General features: G+C 36.2%; 1 protein-coding gene across 1 annotated transcript; it reads right to left on the bottom strand.

Annotated features, from left to right (window-relative positions):
• Positions 1–243: 243 nt before the first annotated feature.
• Rassf9 (Ras association domain family member 9) lies at positions 244–26,909 on the bottom strand. The gene is made up of 2 exons (XM_051206389.1): positions 26,808–26,909; positions 244–1,571 (listed from the first exon to the last, which is right to left on the bottom strand). The coding sequence occupies exons 1-2, from the start codon at positions 26,852–26,854 to the stop codon at positions 311–313; spliced, it is 1,308 nt and encodes a 435-aa protein (XP_051062346.1). The 5' UTR covers positions 26,855–26,909; the 3' UTR covers positions 244–310.

Here is a 26,909-nt window from a genome sequence, read left to right as displayed (position 1 = left end):
TGAGAATTGTTTTCAGGTTCACGCCACTAATGTCTCATGTGTGGGAATTATCAATCAGTCCCCCCACAGTATTTCTGTGCTTTGTAATCATTGGTTACATCCGCTGCATTCCTAATACATAGTCCATTGCCTGCACCTGTAAGAAAGTCAAATTGCAAACACTATATTAAAAACTAGCAACGATTTCACTAGTATTTTTATTAACTACTGGGTGTCTTAGCATGACGTAACACTTTCACAGCGTTAAATGTGGAATGGAGTTTTTCGTTAAATCACAACACAGCATTAATGGTCAGAGAAGTCATCCGAGTTACGTTGACAACAGCAGCACATGGCCCAGCGTTGTTTCAGAGTCCTGGCTGTGGTTGGAGCTGATACCAGTGTCTGAATCTGTGTCGTTTGTGTCTGTGTTGAATGCCCTTTGAGTTAATGAGGGGACCTCCACACTGCCGCTGGCAGCCTCGGGTTCCTTTCCTTTGTTTTCTTTTAGCTGGCATCCATCTTTGTTGCTGAGGTGAAATGAGCTGAGCTCCTTGGACAGGAGTTCGTATTCTCTTGCTTTCATCTGAAGCAATGAGTCACTGTGTTTAATCTCTTTCTGGATGCCACTCAAGTGAGAGTGGATTTTCAAACCAGCTTTCATGCTCTTCTCCAAATCGCACTTCACGTTGTCTAAATCAGAGTTTTCGAGTTCACAGGCAGCCGCCCCCTCTGTATCTTCACTCCCTTCGATGCCCAAGCTCTTCACCTCTCTCTCAATTTCGGCAGAGAGCTTCTCGATGAGCACTCTGTAGTACTGCAGTCGTTCTTCCAGATGCGCCATCCCCTCGCCATCGTTCAGGTCCACCAGAGTCTGGCTGTCCTCGGGCTGAAAGTCGAGCTTTGTCTCATTTTCACTAAACCTGGGCATTAAATATGCCTCCTGAACGTAATCGTCCCCATCATTCCCTACCCGGTCCAAGTGGATCTTAGCTTCACATTTCTCAATTTCCATATCTAACTCTTTCATTCTTTGCACTTGCTGGTGAATAGTGTGGTCCTGAGAAATAATTAGATGAACTAAAGTCTCCATGTTATCCCGATCGTGAGAAAGCGTGTCCTGCTTAATTTTAGCCAGTTTCCGGAAGGTTTTCCTGACGATTCGTTTTTGCTTATCGGGTGGTAAAGTTTTCATGTAGTTCGCCGGGCTGAGTTCCCAAGGCTTTTCACTAGTTTGCACTAGTTTGGTTTCCGCTGTCCTCCACAGTGGAACTGGGAGAAAGGCATCTGTTTTAACCAAAACAAACTGCATATTGGCTTGCTCATCTCCCCAGGCCTTCCACAGCTTCAGGATCCTCGTCAGCGGAGGAAGGGCCCGCTCTGAGCCCCTCCACTTCTCTATGATGCAGTAGTCACTGGCCTTGCCCAGCAGAAATCGCTTCTCTCCAAATGTAGCCTCATGTTCCTCCAGCAAAGCCTGGATGACATCGGTGGAGGTGGTGCGTTTAGTTAATCCACAGACAATCTTTTCCTCCTGGCAAACCCAAACCACAATTTCCTTCTCCTCAGAATCCATGTCTTTAGTTGGAGATCTAAAAGGAAAACAGAGTATTATATTTCTGTCATCGCCTGTGTAAACTCAAAATGATGGTTTAGTATTAATGCCTTTTCTTGCCTCTACTTTTAATGAGGGACACACTTCGAAGTTGTGACTACAGAGCAGGAAGATGGTGTCTAAGATATAAATGCAAAACTTTTAGATATTTATTCAATTGCTTTTTTTTTTCTGGTTATGGAAAAGGCAAACTGTCACTGAAAAACAAGTGAAATGTGTGTGTGTTTTTTTTTTAAATTAATCTTTTAAAATTAGTCTTGACATGCTTGCAGAACTGATACAGTGACAATAATGACAGAGAGCATGACAAAAGACATAGGATGAAGTGTTTCTCTTTATACTGGAATCGTTAGAGTAAAAACTCGGAAATAAAGGCAGAGATGGTCATGTTAGGTGTTGCATAGAGTTAAAAATAGTTGGCTCTGTGATTCTGTATTCAATGCATCCATACTTTCATTGAGCAAGTGCTTAATTCCGACTCTGTACAATCGTGGCTGACATTATTACACAAATGGAAACAGCAATGAACAAAGAGATAGTTGGGAAGGAATCTGTTACAAAAGCAGTAACAAGTATCAGGTTTCACCCAAGGGAGCAAGGATTCATTTACAGTTTCAGAGGCTTCATTCTAGTGTTTAGTTCCGTACATGTGGGAAGCATATCAAGGTAGGGTAAGGGTCATGGGGAGCAGGGGACATGGCAGACAGGAAATAGAAAGACAGCTTATAGTGTGATAAATAAGAAATAAAACAAGCTCCTAATAGGAAGGAATCATAACCCTAAAGACAAACCATGATGACCAGCTCCCTTCACCCTGTCCCATCGCCCACTAGCCTGAGCAATTGTGTTGGGGAAAGGATGAAAAGGCGATGGTTTACAGGACTATTATGCTAGACACAGAAATCACAGGAAGTGATTTGAGTTGGAGTATGAGTGTCCACAGATTTTATAGCATTTCCTCTTTTCTGCCATTGAGAGAGCTGCTACATTGGTTTGGTTTTCATTACTAACCAAATCCTTGAAACAGACTACTGTCTAAAGAGGAGAAACCTTTACTGTAGCTCATACTCTAAATTCCCAAGGCCCAAGGACTTCACCTAAGGAAAACTCCTTGCTGATAAAAATCCCAAGGTGGCTTAGAGCATCCTATGGCAAGACATGGAGAAGGCACATGGCTACATGAAGCCACTCTCTATTCTTGTGTAGATTACTGTATGGAACCTTAATTACCCCCATAAGGTCATATTTCTGAAACCATAGTTATATAAAGGATCTATTCCCTTATCATTATAAATAGATGGCAGAAATAAACCCCTCTGTGGATTCAAATGTAAATTAATGTTTGTCCAGTGGGGGGGGGATAAAAACAGTTTTCTTGAGTTCAAAAGCAACTCTAATAGTCTCTGGAGAACTGTTAAAACCATATTTGCATTGTAAGTGTAAATCACATGAACTGCATCTTTCATAATACCTTTCTAAAGAATGCTAGCAAACCAGTGATATAATTTATATGCCAATGTGATTTATGATGCCATGAAATGTATGAGTGTAAAGCGATTTGTAGTGCAAGTTAAGGCAAATTCATTCATCACTTTATGTAATAATCCTTAAGCATATATTCAATGAAGAAGTTATGGAAGGCATTGTACCATTTCACTCAACACTTAGAATGTACAGTGTTTATATTTTAGTAGCAAAACTCACTAATGCTATTCTATGGATGTGCTTTCGTGTAAAATACTCTTCTTATTTAACTGTTGACTTCTGAGATGAAGTAGAAGAAAATCAGTAACAATAAAGAACCATAAAAGTTCAGAATCATTCACTAGCAGATGATTTAGTAAAATGAAATACTTAAATGTAGAAAGTGGGATTTTATATCATCAGCCAAAATCTATACTGGATTTTGACAATTTCTTCCAAGACGTTCTCAGTCAGTAACTCATGTTGAATAATATAGTTTTAAAAGTAATGCGGTGTTCTGACTATATTTATAGTCCATTGGCTAGCTATATGCTACACAAAATGAGTTGGAATTCAGAACAACAAAATCATCATACTATTTTTTGTGTGCAAAATATAGTAGCTTTTTATTCCTTGTGTAAATATCAAGACACATACTGTATCGACTTAGGAGGCAAACTATTGGATTCCATGTCATTAGTCTACTTACATGGCTAGTAGTATAATTGAAAGCTCTTTGAAAAATAAAACATCATATTCTTACTAAAAGAAAAAAATGCACAAAGATGTCCTTATAAAAAACAAGCATGTTTTCAAAGAAAGTGATTGACTAATTACTAACTATGCTATGGCAATACAGTATAAATTAGCTGTAAATAACTTATACTTTTATGAATTTTAGCCATGTATGTTCAATACTCAAAATTACTTCAAATGCTTTTATATTTTATGTTTAGGCACTGTTTACTTCAGCTTTCATCATTTTAAAAGCAGTAAGTAATTCTGCATTTTTATTTAATTTCAACTTATTTATATGTGGTTTTTCATGAAAACCATTAAATATAAACTTTAGGTTTTTTTTCCTTAATTATCAACATTAACTAATGGTAGAAATAGCTATAATAATTAAGCAAAGGAAAATTCAGATGATTTTTTTAAATGTTTGGGGTTTGCAGATATCTATTCAATGTATATAACAGCCAGATGGATGGATGGCTACCTGATTTAATGATCTATCCCCAGAATCCACATGGTAAAAGTACAGAACTGACTCTTACAAATTGTTCTTTTACCTCTACATACCTACAGTGGCATGCACCCCCACCACACACACACACACACACACACACACACACACACACACACACACGCAAATAAAATAACAAATTTAAAACATACAACATATCCAATCATAACAATGAAATATAAAGTACTTGAAATATTCCAGGCATTCTTCTCATATCTACTATGTATTAAATCATTTAATTATCATATTTCTAGAAGGGCAACAGATATTAATTCACACATAAAAAATAAAAAGCATGGAGATATTACAAGTTTATAAATTGGATGTTTTAGACATGTGGGTTAAATAGATAATAAAAAAAGTTCTATTTTTATTGGATATTATCATGACAACATAATCTTCTGAGAGCAACGGGCTCACAGTGTCCACAGCAAAGCACTGAGATCATGGAGAAGGCCTTCTGTCATTGAAGCCATGGGGAAAGTGGGCAGGAATGTGTGTTAACATCTGTGACACTTTTAAAAGATTACTCATGTCTCTAAGCTCATATAGCAGTGACATTTTCTGGCTGCTTTGGTGATCTCCATTAGCTGACAAAACATGTATATTCAAAACAAACAAAACACAACTGTTCTTGTTCTCCTTTTAGCTCTGGTCTTCAGTACTGGATGCTATCTGACCTTGGGAGTTCTTCAGCCCTACATTAGAGGTATGAGGGACACTGGAAAGCAGGGAGCAGAGAATGCATTTTAAGAAATACCATGATGGTGTGCATGGCCATGCCCAAACACTCTCAGAACTCCTACTCCCATGGAGATGTTTCCTACTTTGGAAGGATCAGTTTCTTATACACTGAGTCTCCTATTTTAAAAGCTGCTAATTTTTAGTTTTTGCCATCAAGATGCAATAATATTCATTACAGGTAATGAGGAAATTTTTGTTTATTTCATGTTACATACAAAACAATCAGAGACTTTATTATAATCTCAAAATCTGACTGGCTCTGAGCCTTTTTAAATATCTTTTTTTTTTTTCCAAACATCCAACCAATGTTTATGTATTTTCTAAAGTCAACCATTACTAAATATTTGAGGGGAAAGTTTTTACAGTCATTATTCAAACAAAGTAATTTTTTTAAAGTTCTGCAACTTGGCTCAACACATTTAAGTGTAATGACCTCTCATTATTGAATTTGAGTAACAAATCTTTCGCAACTCACATATGTTTTGTCATGTCTACAGGATTTTTTGGAGCTAGCTTAGGGTTTTGAAAATGAGTTGTTTTATGATACCATTCTAACTGAGTTTCTATTTACCCACTTGACAAATATTTCCTAATCACCCTTTTCTATGGGAATGGTATGTGATCCAAAGACAGAAATGATTTACAAGCCTGTCTCTGGCACACTGTGGGAACCAGGTGTTGGCTTGGAAAGAGAACACTATTAGTGACAGTTCTACTCTAAGTTCCGTAGTATATAAAGCATATTCAAATGCTTCAATGCTATATAAAATAATGATGATCCTTAGTGTTTTATAAAATTGACAAAAATTCAAAATTAAAAGAGTCAAACTAAAGATTCACAAACATTAAACCAAATTAGAATCCTTAATATTTCTTTAAAAGATAATCATGTCCTTTGAATAGTGTGAAATTTAGTCATATGATCTGGATAAAAAAAATTAACACCAAAACTTTAGAAAGAAGGACTTGTTTCTTAATCTTTAGCTTAGGCTGGCCTTTGGGCCTACCATGCCAATTTTTGGAAATACGCTACCTGGCGAATACTTATAATAAATACGACAAAAGGTTGACAACACAAACTTAGTGTGATAACTTGGTTTGTGACGCAACATAATAAATAGAGCTTATCTAGTGAATGCAATTGCAGTGTTTGAGACCCATGAATAATATAGCAGGACATTGTTATTGGAAAATAAAAATGTTTAAGCACATAAAACGTTTGAGAGTGTAGTTTGTTTGTGTTGGTTTTGCTTTCTGGTTGTTTTTGGAGAGGGTTAATCAGACTCTATTGCTGTGACAGAATGCCTGAGCAGACAGCTCGTGAGGGGAAGGATTTATTTTGGCTTATGTTTTAAGAAACTACGACCCTTGGCCAGGTGGCTTCACTATGTCTTGGAGCTGGTGAAGGTCAAATCATTACGATGGAGAGCTCCTCAGTGGAGCAGAGATACCCATCTCAGGGCAGCCAAGAAGTAGAGAGCCACAGGAAAGAACCAGGGACCACATGCAAACATCAAGAGCATGCCCAAATGTCCCATCACCTCCTTAGCATATCTCTACGAATATACAATACAATGCGGTGTAATGTATACATGAAATTAGAACCCGCACAATCCAATGAATTTTAATGACTCGAGCCACAAGTACCTTTGTGAGGCACTTCATGCACAAACTTAAAGGCTCTACGCCCATTACAACCAATTTTATTATTTTTGATATTCTAACATTTTGATATTATTTTTAATAATTTTGATAGTCTAATGATTCACTTCTAGTTGGTGCTTGTATCTCAATGGCTTAGCACTATTTGTAAAGAAAATTACTCCCCATATAACTATATTATTCTGGGTTTTTTTTAGATGTATAATATTGAGTGTTGGATTTTTTTTTAATGTGATGTCTATCATCAAACAGGAACACAACATATTCATTGACAATTAAATTTAGAGCCACAAATTTCACACTATTAGGATGGGTTGGCTTAGAAATTCAACATCCATACTATCAAACATTTCATTGAATAACTCCTATGAACAGAGCATGAGGAGATAAATTTAAAACTTAAGTCTTGATAAAATTAAGTAAAATATTATCTATGGCATGAAAATGTCAAATGAAGACCCCCTAAATTATGTCTTTATACAAAGTGCTACATGTAAATCAGAAGATGAAAATGAGTGAATAAACTGATATTAGTTTTTAGTTATCCAAATGGACCATGTGTAGCATTAGAGAGCAAATTTTCCTAAAAGAATACAGCAGAAAACAATATAGTTGAATGTGAATATATAAAACTTACCAGTATAACTGTTTACTTCACAGAGAATCAAATGTCAAAACAAGAAGGTTCAGTGGAAATAACTAAGAATAATTACTTCATACAGTATGCTTGTCAATCACGTATTGCATACAAACACCATGATGCAATTCATACATCATAATAACATTTGGAACTCTGGAAACATTTTTCTATAGAATTTACATAAAAATCCTGTATTTCCTGTAGTGACATTACTGCTGGAAACTGTGATAATCACAGTGATCTGCAAAGCATCGGGGATGCATTAATGCTGACTGGGACACAAAGGCTAGACTTGATTTCTTTGTTGTTATTACAACCTATTGTTTAAGCTAAAGATTCTTGGGATGATCTTCCACACCAGAATACATTTCAGAACACACTGGCAATGTCTACTAGTTTACACATCAGTTGTCACACATTGTTGACATCTACTTGTAAAGGCCAGTAATGACACAATATCCTACAACTCACGAAGGGGTCCCTTAAAGCAAGAACTATCTATCTCATCTACAATGCCAATGACTCAGCTTAAAGCTCAGGTGTTTCTATTGTGAATCAAGATTACATGTTGGTCTTGAGATAACTGAGTGCAAGGGGTTAAAAAAAATGGCAGTAATGAATGTTTTTGTAATGTACAGCAACCCCAAGTTACTTACAATCAAGCATGCAATGGGTCTAAGGTATTTCACTGTAGTCTTGGTTCTGAACACACAAGCTTACACGGCACCCTGCATGGTGTCACTCTACACAACAGTAGCTATTGCTATGAGGAAACACCTGGCTTAGATTTAACACTAATGAGTACCATAAACTGTGGTGGGGAAAAGATTGCTTTTTTTTATAAATAAAATAATTTAATTTTCAAAACAGACTTTTAATATGCTCCTACCAAAGTTGCTGAGCATGCAAGTATCAGAAAAGAATATCTTTACATTGTGTTTTATTGGAATGTTCAGTCTTAAATCTTCCTATTTGAGTTGCTAACTTCAGTTTCATAAAAGTTCCATGAATTTTGACCTGGGGTGAAGACAGACTTTTTAACAATTTCTGAAATATTTCAGATGATGTGTTTATGAGAAACTGTACTGTCAGTATTGAGGGTCAAAACTGAATGCCTATTAAACCTGGAAAGTATTCTCCACATCCTATGGAAATGTTTTTAAAATTTTTATTCTAATTATTTTTTCCTTTTTGGTTTTTCAAGACATAGTTTCTCTGTGTAGTCACCTGGACTGACCTAGAACTCACTTTGTGGACCAGGCTAATCTCAGACTCAGAGATCTACTTGAGTGCTGGGATTAAAGTCATGTACCAATACAACCTGGCTTAATTTTAATTTTTAAGGTAAAATAAATACATCCTCATTGTTAGTGTGAAAATTTTCATATATTTAAATATGTTAGTAAAATATTGACAATGTATATAAAATAATATTTTAAACAAAATGTCTTTATGATTTGTAAACATTTGATTTTTATAAATATGTAGAACACTGATAGAATTGGGTCATACAAAATTTGAGGGTCAAAAAGTAGTTGAGAGTGGAAAGTGTTTAGAAAATCCTAGCTTAAATGTCTCATAGGTTTAAAGATCTATCTGAGTTTCACGTCTGCCCATTTTTGTTTCATTTCCTATGGAATCTCCTAAGGAAAATAAAAGTATGAGAGCAAAAAGCAACGGAGACATTATGAATCTCACAGAATCAAAAAGAAATGTTGATGAATGCTAGCTCTCCACTAAATATAACAGAAGGTAACTTTCTCCTCCTTTCCATTCTATAGCCAATGTTTTCCAACTAGACTTCTGTTAATCCGTAGCTGATTGGAAGAAATATGACTTTTGCATTCCGATGGTGTCAAAACACACTCAGAATAAGACTATTTCAGCTGATGGAAAACACTGGTTTTACACCATACCAAAGCTTCCTTCTTCATTAGGAAATAAAATCAGGCTAGTAAATATGGAGCATAGGTTGTAAGGTGAAAGGAGATGTGTGGGTACGGTGTTCTGGGAATAAACAAGGACACCTGGGTGATGTCTGGCTGTGGTAGGAGTCATTGGAATGTGGTATCAATATCATTGCATACTCTCTAACACTTTCCCTAAAATCTAGCCTGCCCTCCATAGAATAAACAAGCCAGATTATGGTTAAGGGAATTTCCAACCTCACAAAATTTATGACAAGAGGAGGAAAAGACAAACTTCCTGTTGTGTTTATAGGATGAAATGAAAATATCGGGCTACAACTGTAGAAAATGATGAAATTTTTTTTTCTCACCTGTTGCTATTGTGTTGTAAGGATATTAAATAAGTCCAGATAAATCAATCAGTTACAACCTTCATGGGACATCTCAGCAATAAAACTACAGTGAATGTAGCATTGTTTTCTTTTTGTTATTCAGAAGAGATCTTGTAAAAATATTTTTACTAATTTATTCATTTAAGAGTGTGTGTGTTTATAACACCTTACACATTTGTAGGGCAGAGAACAATGTGGCAGAGTCAGATCACTTCTTCCAACATATAGGTCCCAGGAATGGAGCTCAAGTATCCAACATAGGAGCCATGTGTTTAAACCCAGTGAGTCATCTCCCCAACTTTCCAGGACCTAATACTGTCTTAAAGCAAATTGTTCACATGAGTTGCTATACCAACCAATGAACAAACCAACAAAAAACAGCAACTAATTATTTTTGCCTTTATTTGTTGGGTATGAAGCAAGTATTTCTCATTTGTATATTGTCAGTCTTTTTGGTCAGGGTTAAGAGAATGCCACAGTGCAAGTCAATGCTATTCACTCAAAATTCTCATTCTATAGAGAAGCAAAAATTGTCTTCCTTGATTTAAATATATATATATATATATATATATATTCCCATGCAAACTCCTCCATAGTTTATTTTACCCTATTAACAATACACAATTTAAATGCATAGCAAGAAACAATAATAAAGCTGAATCATTACAACATAAAGTCGCTTCTTAATATCCATAGTTCCTCCTATGTGGACCTCATGGGCTCAAAGATGACAAAATCCAGAGATGCTTAATCCCCTCTGTAAAATGGTACAATATTTATATATCCTCTTTGCACGTCCTATCCAAGTCTGAATCATTTCAAAATCCCTATGTTTGAAAGATGTAGTTTACTTAGATAAACTGTCTTGGATAGAGAACAATGATAAGGGGAATAAACAGTTGTGTGTATGTTCATTACAGATGCAATTGCTTTTTATGATACTTTAGGTTTGTGGCTGGGTTAATTCATGAATGCAGAACCCTCTAATATGCTGAGTTGAACATGTTATTCAACATTATGTAACCATCATTCTGAAAAACACAAGATAAATGTTTTGGAAAAACATGAACATTAAGGAATCATGCAGCAGGAAACATTTTTGGCATGTGTCTGATGAGTATGTGTCCATATGTTTTCATTTTGCATGTGTGTGAATACACATTTGTGTGGATGTGTGTGCATCCATTCACACATGTATGCATATGGAAGCCAGAAGTTGATATCAGTTGGTGCCTTCCCCAGTTACTTTCCACAATATTTATTAATGCAAGGTTCCAATGAGTTGGACAAACTAGCCATCTTACTGTGGGGATGCCAGTCTCTGACTCATGAGTGCTGGAATGACAAATGGCTGCTACACTTGCCTGGCCTTTACATGGGTTCTGGGGCTTCAGATTCAGGTCCCCACACGTGTACATTCAGTGTTTAATACAAGTCACCTTTCCAACCCAAATCACAGATTTTAGTGATTCATAATATTTCAAGTTTTGAACTATTTTGATCATGAAAAGGCTAAATGGTGATGACAGTCATTAAATTGCTTCTAACAGGCCCTTCTCACCTTATCCCATCAAAAATAAATGTTAAATCTCATGAGAAATGAAGTCTAGGTTTTGAACCTTTCAATAGTTCAAGGTACATGGTCTTCATATTATAGCATGTCAATAAATAAGATAATGAGTCTGCATGACAATGTTCAGAAACAACAGTGATTGTAAGAGAAACTAAAAAAATAATAATGTGCTTATCCAACACAGGCTCAAACATGGCAAGAAGTTATAGAAAAAGATATTTCTGTAACCAAGACCTTTAATTCATTGAAGATTCTAGAATTATTTTTTCTTTAAGATTTATTTTTAAGTGTGTGTGTGTGTGTGTGTGTGTGTGTGATGTATTGGTATGGGCCCATGAATGGTGGTGCTTATGGAGGTGTAGGGCATTAAACAACATTAAGTTAGAGCTACAGGCAGTTGTCAGCTATCTGATCGGTTGCTGGGAATCAAACTCATGGTCCTCTGCAAGGGCAGCACACCCTCTTAACTGTTGATACACCTCATTAGCATTGAGAACGTAGAATTCCGTGGATAAAGAACAAGTTTGCTAAATTAAGATACAAGCCTGATGGGAGATGCCATTCTGTAAAAATGTTTATCTTACTGGTTAATGAATAAAGCACTGTTGGCCAATAGGAAATCAAGATAGGTGGGACTGGCAGACAAGGAGGATTGAAGGAGAGGTAGGAGAAGATTCAACTTGTAGGATCAAGAGAGCAGAGATCTAGATCCTCTCTCTGGTAAGATAAGATCACATAGAAATACTTAGATGAATAGAAATGGGTTAATATTTAAGACAGAGCTAGCCAATGAGAAATGCTAGTAACAGGCCAACAGCTTTGTATCTAATAGCGAGTCTCTGTGTATTATTTGGGGCTGGTGCCAGCTGTGGGACCAGGCTGGCAGGAAACTGCTCATAACAAAATGGTGCCTGCAATATGGCTACTAAGAACTTCCACTTAAAACTTGACAAAAGCTTAAAAAGGGATTTTAGAAACACAACAATAGAGAAAAGTAAGGCTTTTTGGTAGCAGCATTTTTCTCAGTTAGACACTGTTTTGCTAGAGACAAGCAGAGACTTGCACAGCTCCTTTAAGGGAGGCTTCCTGACTCAGCATAGCAGAAAAAAAAAAAAAAAAAAAAAAAAACACAAGGCTTTTAAAGAGTTCTGCTCACCACTTAACTGTATAAAGAACTGGCAATGGCAGTGACCACATCTCCAAGCCATCAGCATACACAGCTTGGAGATGTGGTCCATCTCTAGATGGTAGCATAGGCCAAGGCAGTGAGCACAGTTCTTAGTTCTGGAGGTAAAAGTACCCCCCCCCCCGCCATCTCATCTTTGATAGAAGGCAGCTAAAACAGCTGTGCCTTTCATTTTAGCAATGTTATTTAGCAGATAAAAGATGCATGGCCAGAAAAAGATAAAGATTTACCATAAAGGCAGATTTAAATTAAGAAAAACCTCTAAAGGTTTACAATGTGTTTTAAAATATACGTAGGCTTGGGAGAGAAAAAGAAACAGGATAAAATAGTTTTAAAAAAATAGAAAGAAAGTAGCTGGGGCATTGGTGGCACACATAATTTCAGCACTAGGGAGTCAGAGGCAAGCAGATCTCTGTGATTTCAAAATAAACCTGGTGTATGGAATGCATTCCAGGGCAGCCGAAGTTACACAGAAAAACACTGTCTCAATAATTAAAAAAATAGAAATAAGAGGAACAGAGTAATAAAAACGCCATATAAAGATAGAAATCAGAAAAAGAGTCTGGATACTGTATGCTATTTTGTTGTCTTTATATTGTTTAACTGCTGAGGAAATAGCAACAATTGTTAAAAGAAATGCTGCCAGACTAATTTAATTTATATATTTTAAAAATGCTTTGACTAAAAAATTTAAGGATAAGTTACTGGGGAAAATGATTTCTATTTTTATTTCCACAGAAAATGAAAAGCTGTGGATTCCTTCAAGACTAACATAGTTTGATCAAGCAAGACCCCCTGAAACAGTGTCCCAGGTGATCCAACATTCAAAACAGCTGGAACGAGGCAGCCTTACAGATCACTACAGCCAGGATTTCTGTGTCTTCCTAGGATTCCCCAAGACAGCGCCTCCTACCAGCAGGAAGCAGTTTGGAAAGAATGACACAGAAATTCCCAAATATTGTTTATAAATGTTTGTTTTTATTTAAATGGGGTTGGTTATAAATGGTTAATGATCACAACCAATCTCTTTTTAAAGGTAAAAAGGGGATTATGGTATAGATATGAATACTTTGGTTTGGAATGGGTTTTCATTTATTGATACAAAATTAAGGTCAATTTTGTGATATGTATATTTCTCTTCTTGTTTAGGTATTGTGCTTATATAGCACATTTAAAAATGTAATATATAATTAATTCTAGATTATAGATAGTTACCTATAATAGTCAAAACTTATGTGAGTTAGGTTTTCTAGATATACAGAGATGTATTTGAGATGAATAGGCATGCTTCAAACCTTTCAAAGACCTACAGAATACCACATTTAAAATGGTTTAGATTGTTCTTGACAGTGAGGCACAACTGCTCCTGACAACACCACCTGTGTCAGAAAGGAAGATGGACATTGAAGAAACTCCTTATGGAGCTTCTTTTAGAATGGAATGACTAGCCATTTGGACAAGATACTGCTCTTGTCTGGACTGTAACTTTATGCTGTATAAACTGGACATGCAGGACCCACAGAAAAGCGACTGCTGATTGAAAATGGACATTGCTACAGAGATCCTGCTTCATGGAAGAGTCTGCCAGACAGTCTGCAGGACACAGAGAAAAGTGACTGAAAAACTGCCAACACAAGTGGGACATTTTGAAACTTCTTGCTTTGCTGAGTAGTCTGCCAGACATACTATGGCCTATAGGCTGAAGATGGAACATTATAGAAGAACTTCGGGTGACTGACCAGGCAGTGAGATGTCTCTGTCATTTCTTGTCAGATATATTATCCAGAGTGCTGGGACCAAAGCATGCACTACCAGAGCCAGTTGTTTTTGAGATTTTCTGTACTATCTATCTCTGACAAACTAAACGTGTTTTAAGTTAAGCAAGTATGCTATACTTGAGTTAGAAATAGTTGTGATCAATGATGAGTTTTATAGACTGTTTAAAAGTTTCCACATACATATGCAAACTCACAAAATGGAATATGGTAAAAAATTAAAATTAACCAAGCACAAACAAGTGAGGCGCCTTTGACCTACAATCTCTTTCAGGCTAATTAGACTCAGTGTGAAGCAAACCCTGGCTGCATCAGCTCTGAGAAAAGCACTGATGATCCGTAAGAGATAAACACTGACCCTATCCCCATAGCTAACACGGATCTTTCCTGAGGCCACAGAGAAAATATGAGTCTGTTGTTTTCTAAATGAGGCATAAGGCCTACAAAACTTTCTCCTTTAGTACTGTGATTAAAATACTTTGAGAATTAGAGTTCTACAGAAAACTTAGTTTTCTGTGACAAGGCAGGAGAGCAAAATATTAATCAAGACAAATGCTAAGAACATTCCAATTTGCCCATGCCTGTGCATGCATTTACTAGTTTTATGCTCTAGTAATACACATTTAATTTTTTTTTGAGTGAAATTGTAAATGAGTCATGCAGAAGAGAACTCCTGACAATTACATTTCTGCAGTGTAGATATAGAACATGATCCCCATCAACAGTGAAACGGAAGGAAGTGTGTGAAGAATGTGCATTGAGGACTGTTGGAGGTTAAGTACACTGAGTTCATAGTTTGGATTCCGGAAATTGATTTTAATCAAAATGTAAATATTTAACATTAGTATTTACCAGACAAACCCCTGAGAAAACATTAAATCTCTTTTGTCCATTCCCATGTGTGCTTCCTAGTGTTAACTCTGTCTCTACCTGGAAAGTAAAGTTTCTTTATTGGTTTTTATTTTACGGAACAATATTTCATAACAGCAGAGCATGATGACTGTAAGGAAAGCTACTTAGCCTGACCCTTGCTTAGTGATGGTTGTAGTATTCGGACCTCCTGTGTTAGCTTCTTCATTAACAACCCCAAACAATAATCAGATAGTGAAGATCCTTCTTAAGCACAGCAGAGTGAAACATATGTGTGTCTCTGTCTACCTTTCTCTATGTACAGGTATATCATGGCAAATTTGTCATCAAGCAACAATCTCAGAAAACATTACAAAGGAAGAGAGTGGAAGCTAATATCCTCCATGTATATCCATAGGTTGGCCCTTTTTTTTTTTTTTTTTTTTTTTTTTTTTGTCATAACAAGACCTACTCAAGGAGTGAGGAAATAGAAACTTTCTTTTTGAAAGGAGCTATAAAGTGTGGGTGGCTCTACGGATTTCTTGTTCAAAGTGTGGAGGATACAAGGCCTATGGGAAACTTGACAGTGGAAGCTAGAAAAAAAAAAGAAAAAAGACCACATGACAATGGCATCTTGGAAGTCAAGAATGAGAGAGCTTCAAGACGAGCTTGAAGAAGTCACAACACATTATAAATGGTGGGATCACATGAGTTCTGGAAATGGCTACTGACTCTGGCAATTAGAAGACACCTGATAACAAGAAAAAAGTTGTCTCTTTTGGACTGAGTGGGGGTGGTAGTCCCTGTGTTGAGGTAAAGTTTGTGGAAAGCGGTCAACCAGAGAGCGTGATTATAGACTGCTATTTGGGTTTGTGTAAGAAAGGTAATTGAGGGGAAGACGTCATTAAATGGCATAAATGGTGATGTATCAGATAGTGGAAAGGAATGAGGGAAAAGAGACAGAAGACAGGAAGAATTTAAGCAGTGATAAATCATGTAGCAAAGCTTTAGGAAATATGGACACAAAAATATCCGAGTACATCAAGAGTTTAAATTCTCCACATTAATAAATGGGCATGCAATATCATAGGCACAGATAAATTTTGTTTAAGTTCTATTAACTATATTTTCATGATCTGTCTCCATAACCATAGCTGAACAATTCCTTACATGTACATCAGTTCTTTAGTTCCTTAATATTCTCTCTCTGTCTCTCTCTCTCCCTCTCCTTATCCCAAAACACCCATTTTTTTTTCTTCCCCATCTGAATAACATTCTTCTGCCATTGTTTTTTCCTCTGGGATATTCACTGAAATTGTCCTCTAAAAAAATTCTGTTTTAACAACAACCCTACTCACACAACTTGAAATTGAAATAGACACCATTCTTCACATGTGTGGAGAGCCTAGTGGATACTCATTCTGCCCTGGTTAATTTGAACTTGCAAACATGCTTCCCATATGGTCTTGTACTTAGCCGTTTGCCTTTGACATCTGGAAACCTAGAGTGGTAGGAATTAAATCTCTGTCTCTGTGTATGTGTCTCTCTGTCTGTCTCTGTTTCTCTGTGTCTCTACGTCTCTATCTCTGTCTTTCTCTCCTCATTTAAAGATGGTTGCTCTGCGTGGACTGAGTAGGATTGTCTTTGGATTAATCAGCCTGGAATTCCTGGCTGGAAACCAGTGCACTTTGCCTATAAAGTCCTCCTCCAGGAGTCTGATGGCCCACATAAATCATCCCCACACGGAGGCAGAGAGGAATGGTATATAGGCAGGATGAATGGAGGCTGTCACAGTCCTTACTCAGGTGCATGTGTCCAAACACCAGGTGTCCGTAGCTCATATGTTTGGAAACATTTAAATGACATCTCATGTTTTCACTGTTCACCTTGATCTTCCCTCCCTTAATTTGTCCTTATTACTTTCCTCCTGTTCTTTACCATGGCACGCCTATATCCTCAGGGACTCAGAGCCAAAACTGCTCTCGTCATTGACTCTCTTCCATCCTGACGCTGCCCTGGTCACTGAACTTGAATTCTTATAAATTCTGTCTACAATGGTGACTCACCTACCTTCTTCACTTTTGTATTAAAACTTCTTATTCATTTACTGTTTTTATACTGTTGTTCTAATACCATATTTGTATATTAGACAAGGAATTTTTTATCGCATTATACCTAGCAACTAAATAACATGATGTATATTACAATATAAAATACATATTTATTATTGGATATGTGCTTTTTAAATGACAATTGTCATTGCCCACTCTTTAAGTATTTAGATAGGTCATGTATGTTTATTAATTATTCAATTCCTTAAAACCATAATCTATATGAGACTTATCATGAATCCTTTATAAGTCACCCAAATTAGGTCTTAACTAATATTTCAAGATCTTTGAAATCATTAATTAGCACCTTGAATCATAATATATATGTATATATATAGTACATTTTATAAGTATTATATAATAAATGAATAGAATATAATACATGTAAGTTATATACATATATAACAAATAAAATGTGTGTGGGGGAAGAGAGGATGGAATATGGGCCATCTCAGGAGTGTTTTATTTTCAGATGGTAAAATACATTAAAACCTCACATAAATAGTACAATAATGAGAGACTATGTGAAGCATATTAGATTATGTCTTCATTCACACAATATTTTGAACTATTATTTCATCAAGTTCTAAATAAAACCAAAAGAATTAAAGTGATCATGGTGCTAAATCTTAGGCACATCTTTAACAGTTCCAGGGAAGAACTTATTCTGGCTTTATTAGAATTGGATAGAAAGTAAAGAAATAACTGCAGATCTTTGTAGCCTACTAAAAGGATGCCTCCAGGTCCCTGCACAGTGAACAACAATGAAATATCAAAGACCTGCAGCTTGCTATTTCTTACTCAGCTTCTTTTCTTCATGTGGGAATGGATTTATTACATGTTTGCCCAAAGGAAATTCTCATGGCTTTTTGATGGCATCTGCTCTAGCTTCCAGAAAAATCTGAGGTCTTATTGGCAGAGCTAAAAAATAGTTACCCACAGGCTCTTCTGATGGAGATTGTGATCTCTCAAAGCCATTGCCTTCTTCCCTCAACTAACCACAACTGCAGGAAATTACAGTGGGATCAGAGGAGATCAGAACAAGTTCACAACACCAGAATAACTTAAAGGCAATTAAGACTCTATAAAATACTTTTCTCACTGGTTGAGGGTACCAAACAAACATCACAGGTACATCAGTAGGCTTCAGATGCTGCATGTATTCATTGTACATCGCAGCTGAGGCAATGAAAGCTTCTAAAAGTTGGGCAGCTATTCACAAAAATATTGAACTGAAACGTAAGAGATGAAACAGCTCAACCACACTGTTTGATAGACTGATGGGCTGATGGGTCTAATAAAAGTGTTTAATTAGTTGAGGTCAACCACAATTGATCTAGTGGGGTAAAGTCATAGAAACGTTCCCAGTTGTGTCCCAAACATATCCATTGGAAACTCAGTTGCAATAGTTATGGATTCTTGCTAAACTATCCACATTGCTGCACAATTCTTAGGTTCCTCTGTTTTGATGAGACTGACTCAGTCTTATGTCTGTGTGATTCAGCCCCCTCCCACATCTTACTGCATTCCCTTCTCTTGCTCAGACCTGTCTCAGTGGGAGTTTAATAAATGCTACCTAATTACGGTGATGTTCCTTTACTTCCCTCCACTTCTCCCCCATATGCTCATATTGAGAGTCAATCATCAACGATTCCCGAGTTTGTTTGCCAACACCCATTTCTTGCTACTGTTCAAAAGCAACTGTAACTGTAATCTCTACGGTAATCTAACTGTGGACCCCAGACCCTATTTTGGCTCCATGGGCACCAATATTTAAGTCCAAAGCCCACTCACCATTACATACAGATAATTTTTAAAAAAAATTAATAAAAGCCATGTTATATATTTAATTTGTATGGAAATTTTATTAGTGATCTTAACATTGGTTCAGAAGAGTTATGAAAATAAAATCAAAATACTGTTAGAATTCAATATCACCTGAAAATAGTATTGATAGACACTTCTAGTTATGTTTGATAATTCACATTTTAATACTTCTTCTACCAGGGATAAGGAGATGAGTGCTGTTGCAGAAATTCTAATAAGTGAGGGTTAGATTTCCAAAGCCCCAAATATCATTCTATTTGCATTTTCCATTCAACAGCCCAGAAAGGGGAATGACTGTTGAACTTTCATTGTGTTCTAGGACTATAGCAAGTCTTTCCTAGATGTCTAATCCATAAATCTATTGACCTAAAACTAATTGCTTTTAAAATGATAAAATTACATCCCAAGGAGATTAGACACCACACACACACACACACACACACACACACACACACACACACACAAAGATTTTGAAAGAATTTTATCACTTACTGACTGCTACATAGCTCAGTGTTTTCAGTGTTTTAGATGCCTCGTATGTATTAAGTATTAAATGAGTTTATTTATTCAACCTCTCAGAAAGACCCTCAACATACAAGGAGTTGTGATAAGAAATGCTAGTGGGGGATAAACAATTTGATGCTAATGCACCAAAAGAAGGAAGAATGGACCAATAAAGCATCAAAATCTACAGGGCTCGTCCACTGAGAGCCACTAAACCTCATTTATGTACAAATAGAGTTGCATTCGAAAGACACGAATAAAAGCATGAGCATCACCAGAGAATTAGAGAATTACTAGTGACAGTGTCCTTCTATTGTTTGCTTTTGTTTGTTTTACCAGATGCCAACAAGTTTTCCCATGGGCTCTCCTTCAGCTGTGGTATTTGCTACCTGAAGGCATGGTGGAATCTCACTGCGTTCACAAATTCTAAGTTACACATTCATTCATTCAACAAAAACACATTGACCCATTTTTTTTGACAAGATGTTGTCTAAGGGTCAGCTGTATTTTAAGATCATATGTTGGATTCCTTTATTTGATTGAGTACAATTCTGGTTATTTTATAAGGCAAAGGAAAGGGTAAGTTATCACTGGTAATGTGCCAGCATTTTACAATAATTTTTATAGAAAGATTGCCACCTTCTAGGTAAAACAGAGAGTATTCCTGCCTATAAATATAAAACCTAAAGTACAATTTTCCAGGTTGGTCACCATAAGGAATACCCATTGACTTTCCTTACTTTTGAAATAATTGTGTTTATTATATCCAAAGTGTAATACTCTCCAAAAACTATTTTCAATTTTAAATAAAATAGTTTGTATTGGGCCACCTTTATTATTGTCAACTGCCTTTAATTATGTCTAAGAATTCAACAATTTCATCTACAAAGTGAAATATGACATGTAATGGTGGAAGGAATTACAGTCAATGAAAAATAATGAATGAACTCAAGAATCAGCTGTGATCTGGGCAGTGATAGCACACGCATTTAATCCCAGCACTCAGGAAGCAGAGTGCTGTGAGTTCAAGGACAGACTAATCTACAGAGTGAGTTCTAGAACAACCAGAGCTGTTATACAGAAAAACCCTGCCTCAGAAAATAAATACATAAATAAAACAAAACAAAAAAGAACCAGACATGCTTTTCATTGTTGTGTACAGATGTCTTTAAAAATCATGCCTGATACTGGAAACCTAGTCAACTACGCAGGGTTAATGAAATTATGAGTCTTGGAGAAGAACCTAAAAGCACCACTTAGGTAAAACAGCATAATCCCTAGCTACACTCTAAACATTTGTCCTTATGCTCACAGGTAATTGTAGCCCTCAATAAATAAACTTCTTTTTGTAGAAGATTGAGACCATTACAGAAAAATCACAACAGAGATGTGAAGCCCAGTCCCAGTAGAGCTATCTACAGTACAACTCCTACATGTAAGGCTGGGGAATCAGTATAGGAGAAGGAGCAAAAAGATGGGAAGAGTCTAAGGACAAGGGAGTTTGCTGTGAGATCTGTGTCCTAGAAACACCCGAAGCTACACCCATAAAGTCTTACCACTGTGAGTGCCTAGACATGAGCTGAATAAGGATGGCAATAGCCATGGTAAAGTAGATAGGGAAAGCCTAAAGGCCACAACTCTAAACAATTACTGGCAACTAAGGAATGTCTCCAAGTCAGAAATATAATTTCCTGGAGAGAACACACTGGTTGGCTATCCAATACCAAATACTCGGCTGTCATACACACAGGTAGCATTATATAAATTGAGCAGTTTGTGTTTAGGTATTTAGGGACATATATGTGTATATACATACATGTATGTAACAACAGTTAGTTTTTTAAAGGCCATATAATTGAAAGGGAGCAATGAGGGGTATATGGGAAAGTTTAGGGGAAGAAAGAAAAGGGGAAATGACGTAATTATAATCTCAAAGCATGAGAGAATTAATTATACATACACACAAAGAAAAACCAGAAAGATTCTCTTAAAACAAAACAAAATCAGACAAAACTAAAATATAAAATCAAACCAAACAAGCAAAAAACACTTTAAGTAGAAAGTTCTCTAAAGAATGGTAGAAGACAGAAACATACTATTCATTTTCCGTAGACACGTATGTAGTACAGATATTATGAAGGCTCATTTCGGAAGATAAATTTGCTAAAGTCAGATTCCTTGTCAAGGCCATAAGGCCATATACTATGCATATGTACCCAGAAGAGATAAACTGATACTTCATATGTCAATATATATACATATATATGTATGTATGTCTATGTATATATGTATATGTGTATACACACACACACAAAGTTAACATCTGTGAATGCTCATAACTGTTGCTAGCTTCTTTGTAACTGTACATAAAATAAAGTTAAGATGTTCTGTTATCCAGTCAAATTAATCAAGACACTTTCTAAATTAAATTGCTATCCAGCTATAAATTGTAAGTTGCTTCAAAACAATTTTCATTTAAGAGCTGCTCTCATTGGCGTGTGCCACTTGTTGGTATGATGCCTACTGCAAGATACTACACAGAAAGTGTTAAGCTGGCAAAGTTGGCTCAGGGTTTTTTTTCCCCCCCAAGCAATTCAAGTTTTAACTGGGATCTCTGTTTCACCCCTGACAATGCTCTTGAGCTTTTTTTTTTTTTTTCCCCAGGGATAAAGCATTCCAGTCATTGTTCCTAATGAGTTGTCTGCTGCCAACTAACAACCACTTAAGGTTCCAGGTATCATCAGGGGAAATCTTTTCAGACACTGGGAGGATGACAAAGATTTACAAATTCAAAAATCTGGCATTTCTCAATCCAAGTTTGTGAAGAGTTTAAACATCCATTTGAAGTTACAGAAAAGAGTACCTGATATTTTCCACTTCTAATTACAGAACAGAGACAGTTGTCTTGCCAAAATCTTTGACTCTAACCATAAAAACCTAATTCTTCTTTCTGATGAAATAAATAGTTAGCAGGGTTCATTTATGATATGTGTGCTTAGTGGGAAAAATAAAAGAATACAGCCAGTGTATATTCTAACCACTCAACAGTAACATGAACATCAATGTTTTACATAATTATTTAAAAGTTCATAATTATTTAAAATATGTTCATTACAATTACATTTTCTGGAACCCCTTAATTTCAGGCTCACATAAAAACACTATAGCTTATGACAGACTGACACACTTCCCTATTTTTAGCAAGAGATTTCTGAAACAGCTTGAGTGAAAGTCTGAATTTGAAACTGGTCTTAAAAATAATGATTAAAAACTTATTTACCCGTGTTTTGTCTTTTTTATAGTTAGTATACCTTTATTTAGAAGGAATGAATGGGACCCTTCTATACTCTATAGAAATTTTGTGCTTTCAATAAAAGTTGGTGAAAGTTAATCAATTGCATCTCCTCTAATGTTATTAATTAAGACATAAAGAAATCATGTCTTGTGCAAGGTTGGGTGGCAGATGCCTGTTATCTCAATATTCAGGAAGCAGAGTCAGGAGGCTCATAAGATGAAGGCCGGTGTGGCTTCACAACAGAGTGAGGCTGTTTTAGGTAAAGCAAAAGAGTAATGTTTCCTAACAAAATATCCAAAGGAAATGTTAAGTGTCAGTATTTCTTTCAACTTTTTATAAATGTTCATAAATTCTGGTTAGTCATATTAATTTGTGAAAAAAATAATGAGTTGAAACGGTCATCCAAGACAGAGATTATCACAGTCACAAATGTAATATCTATGAATAGCTAAATACATTTAAAAATCTGTTTAATAACTGGAAGTTCACAAGAATATCAAATGAATCAGTTTCATTATTTACTTCTTTAACTTTTCTGTGAGAAAAAAATAGTTACCTAGTAACCATTTTATCATACACTTTAAAAAACTGAATAGGGTGTTGGTTAGGAAAAAAGCAATCTAGACTTTTCTATCATTTTAGTCACATTGAACAAAAGTCTTATTAGCAAAATGTGCAACAATACTCAGGTTTCTGTCACAGTTATTATTATTTTGGAACCACAATGAACAATCCATTCCCTAAGAACAGGAAATCCTTTGAAAATGGTGCTCTTCTCATTAAACATACAATTAGAACACTTAAGAAGATTAATACTAATTATAATCATTAAATTCTTTTTTAATTGGCTCCCTTCCATTTATACGAAAATTTAATGTTAAAAGCCCCAAATGTTTGGAGCCATGTAGTATTTTTGAATTTTCTAAAGAATGGGTGCCAAATGATTAAATGGAATGATTCATTCCATTTGTGGTGAATTATCTGGTAGAATAGGAACAGCCTTGGGTCTGAATCTCTAAAGTTATTTGGCTATCTGTGATTTTCATTGCATTCAACGTCAAAGGGTTTCTCTTAAGTGCTGAGTTTTATGCAACGCTGGCTTGCATCATATGACAAATAAGGAATACAGTAATGACAGTCTTTCTAGGTTAAGGAGAAATTATAACTTAGTGTGCAAAACTAAGCAAACAACTGTATTACAGGTCTACAACATGCCAGGCACTCTCCTAGGCCTGAAAACATAATGATGTCTAGACTGAAATGACTCCACCCTCCACAAGCTCTGGAGCTTGTTAGCTGAAAGTTGTTATGCTTCATCCTCTGCAGCTCTGCTTATGTTTGTGTCTCCAACTCTCAGGCATGTCCTTACTCTGAGCAGCTACAGGACTATCTCATGTTGGCCAGCCTTGGTTGGCTTACTACTACTCCAAGAGTGAAGAAAAGTAACAAGACATGCAACAAAAAAATTAAAATATGTAACCGTTGTCAAAATTTTGTAATTGCAAACCCCAACAGAAACTCGGTCTACACCAACTTTCTGTCAGCAGTCTGTATTTCTTCCCTCTAAAAAGATGCAACCATACTGAAGTCATTCTCTGCATTGTGCTATGGGTCATATGACACACAGACGTTCTATTCAAATGCATCCTTTTTGTTTTATAAATTGTATATACATGTATTGGTATATCTACAAAATGTGTATCTCATAGAAGAGTATATTTCAATTAATCCATTAATTATCAGACAAATATCAATCACACTCTCTGCTAAACAGCTGACTGACTTATTCATCATTTAGTGAAAAGATTTGTTGTTTAGCTGTTAGGGTGGGGTTATTGAAACCATATAGATTCTGGTCAATGAGATGGGTAAATTTAACCATGACACTCATTTTCATGTCTTGGCTCTTCTTGAAATGGTGAACAGACAAACCCAATCAACAAGACCTCATATAAATTGCCACATTATAATAAATCTATCTCAAGGCCCAATGTGACTTATTGAGTTCTGTTTCAAACACTAAGATATTCATATATTTATGTCAATGACCTGAGTTGTAGTCCCCCACTACACACACACACACACACATCCCCCTTGCCTGCCCATCTCCAGCTACATTCTTGCTTCAGGCTAAAAACCAAAAATCTGCAAAGCAAGCAATCAATCACCGGAGTAGCTTACACATGCCCTCCTCATTACCGCCTTTGCTCACACCCTCAAACTGAGGTCATAATAAATCATGACCCTTTGCAACACCTTTCTGTTTTCTCCCAGAAACTTGAAATGCTGGTAAACTTCCAGTTTTTGTGCTGTTCTAAACATTTTCTTCACAGTTTGCATTTAAAAGACCATGCTAAACTTGTCTGTGTGGGCACCTTGAATGGCAGCTAGTCTCCTGGGTAGAGAGAGCAGAGGTGCAGTCACAAAAGCGACATAAGGAACATGCACTTTGATAAAGGCAACACAGGGATGTAGTCAGAGGCTCAGAGCACAGTGATGGGATTCTTGAATTGGTTTAAAGAAAACTTCACAACAAACAACTCAGAAGATTTGATTGTCAGAAGCACAACTTGTTTGCTAAAACACTAAACCTTTACAAACTATTTTTTTTTTTTTTTGGACAATTCCGTAGTGTTTTAAGAAACACCAAAGTGCTAAGTAGTGGAAAAATGCACATTGAAACAATGGGATTGGGGATGGGTGGCTGGGGTGGGTTCTCTGGAGTATTTCTATATACCTTGCCACCACTGATACACAAGTCTAGTTTTAATATGCATCACTAGCTTTTAAAATAAACTGACACTATCTTACCTTAACATTTAATAAAACATGCCTACCTCACAAATAACACATTTATCAGATACTATCAAATTATTAGCACATAAAAGTGGTTGAGAAGGCTTTTTTGGTTTCTTGAAGAAATTTATTCAACAAATCATTGACATATTTAGAACGGTGCTAAAAATATGCGAAGTAGACATTTGTGTACAAAACAAAGTATGAAGAATTACTTTAAAGTTGTATCTATATTATCACACACTTTTAAATAATTATATCATTTCCTACCTTGTAATTGTATCCGTTTAAATTAATTTATGCTAAGTAAATTATGACAAGTCCAAACAGGCATAATAAAGAGGAGAGTGGTTGGAAAGCCCCATGACAAAAGAAATATGTTAAAATACAAAAGCCTGTCCAAAATCACCCTTGTGTTGTTTGCATAAAAATGCAATATTTGAGGTATAAATAAAATAGTTTACAGCACTGAAATATACATATGGATATTTTCCCATTACTCCAAATTCAGTCTCTCTCTGTCCCTCAACTTTGGCTTAAGTACGTGTATTTAAGCCATGGTCACTGCATGCTTGATATATTAAGCCAAGGTAAAGTAGCAATAATGAAAATCGGAGACACTCAGCTGCTTGGTTCCTCTTTTAATGCCTGAAGTCACCTAGAGTTCTCAAAGACACAGTTCATAAAATGTTCCTCATGGGAATGTTTTCTCTTGGGAACTTTCCAGATTGTAGGAATGCCCCTACGCTCAGGAAAACCCAAGCATTGCTTCCAGACTATATCAGCATTGTACTTTTGCCCCACTAACAAGTGGCTAGAAATTCTATTTATTACCTTTACCCAAGTTCGAAGCTTTTTCAAAATGCGAACATTCTTAACCCACCCGAATTTAAACAAAAATGTAGCTTTTTTATTCTCCCCTCCATCACACCCCCCCAAAAAAAGTTCAAGACAGATTAAAGAGAAAATGTTGGTGTTAGAAGTGAACTCGGATTGTAAGAAAGGGAAAAGAGAGTTAAAAAGTCAGTCATGATTTCCCATCATCCCTGTGAGGGCAGCTGCCATCATCAATACAGGACTGAGAAGCTGAGTCTTCATTCTTGACCGGACTCCTCCGGGCTTTGTACTTTCGTTAACTTTCCATCAGAACCGAAGTGCAAAGAATCGTACTTTCATTCTTCAGAAACTTTCAGAAACTGAGTCCAACACACACACACACACACACTTACTTGACTTATTTACCTGTTCTTATGTCGCGTCTTCAGCAAATTTCTTCCAAAGGGAGCCATGGTCTGCCCAGGAAGGCAAGCAAATAACACAGTCCTTATCTCAAAGTGATCTGGG

The sequence above is a fragment of the Phodopus roborovskii genome, unplaced genomic scaffold (assembly GCF_943737965.1).
Source record: "Phodopus roborovskii unplaced genomic scaffold, PHOROB, whole genome shotgun sequence".
Classification (NCBI taxonomy): Eukaryota; Metazoa; Chordata; class Mammalia; order Rodentia; family Cricetidae; genus Phodopus; species Phodopus roborovskii.
This window is presented reverse-complemented; position numbering and strand designations above follow the sequence as displayed.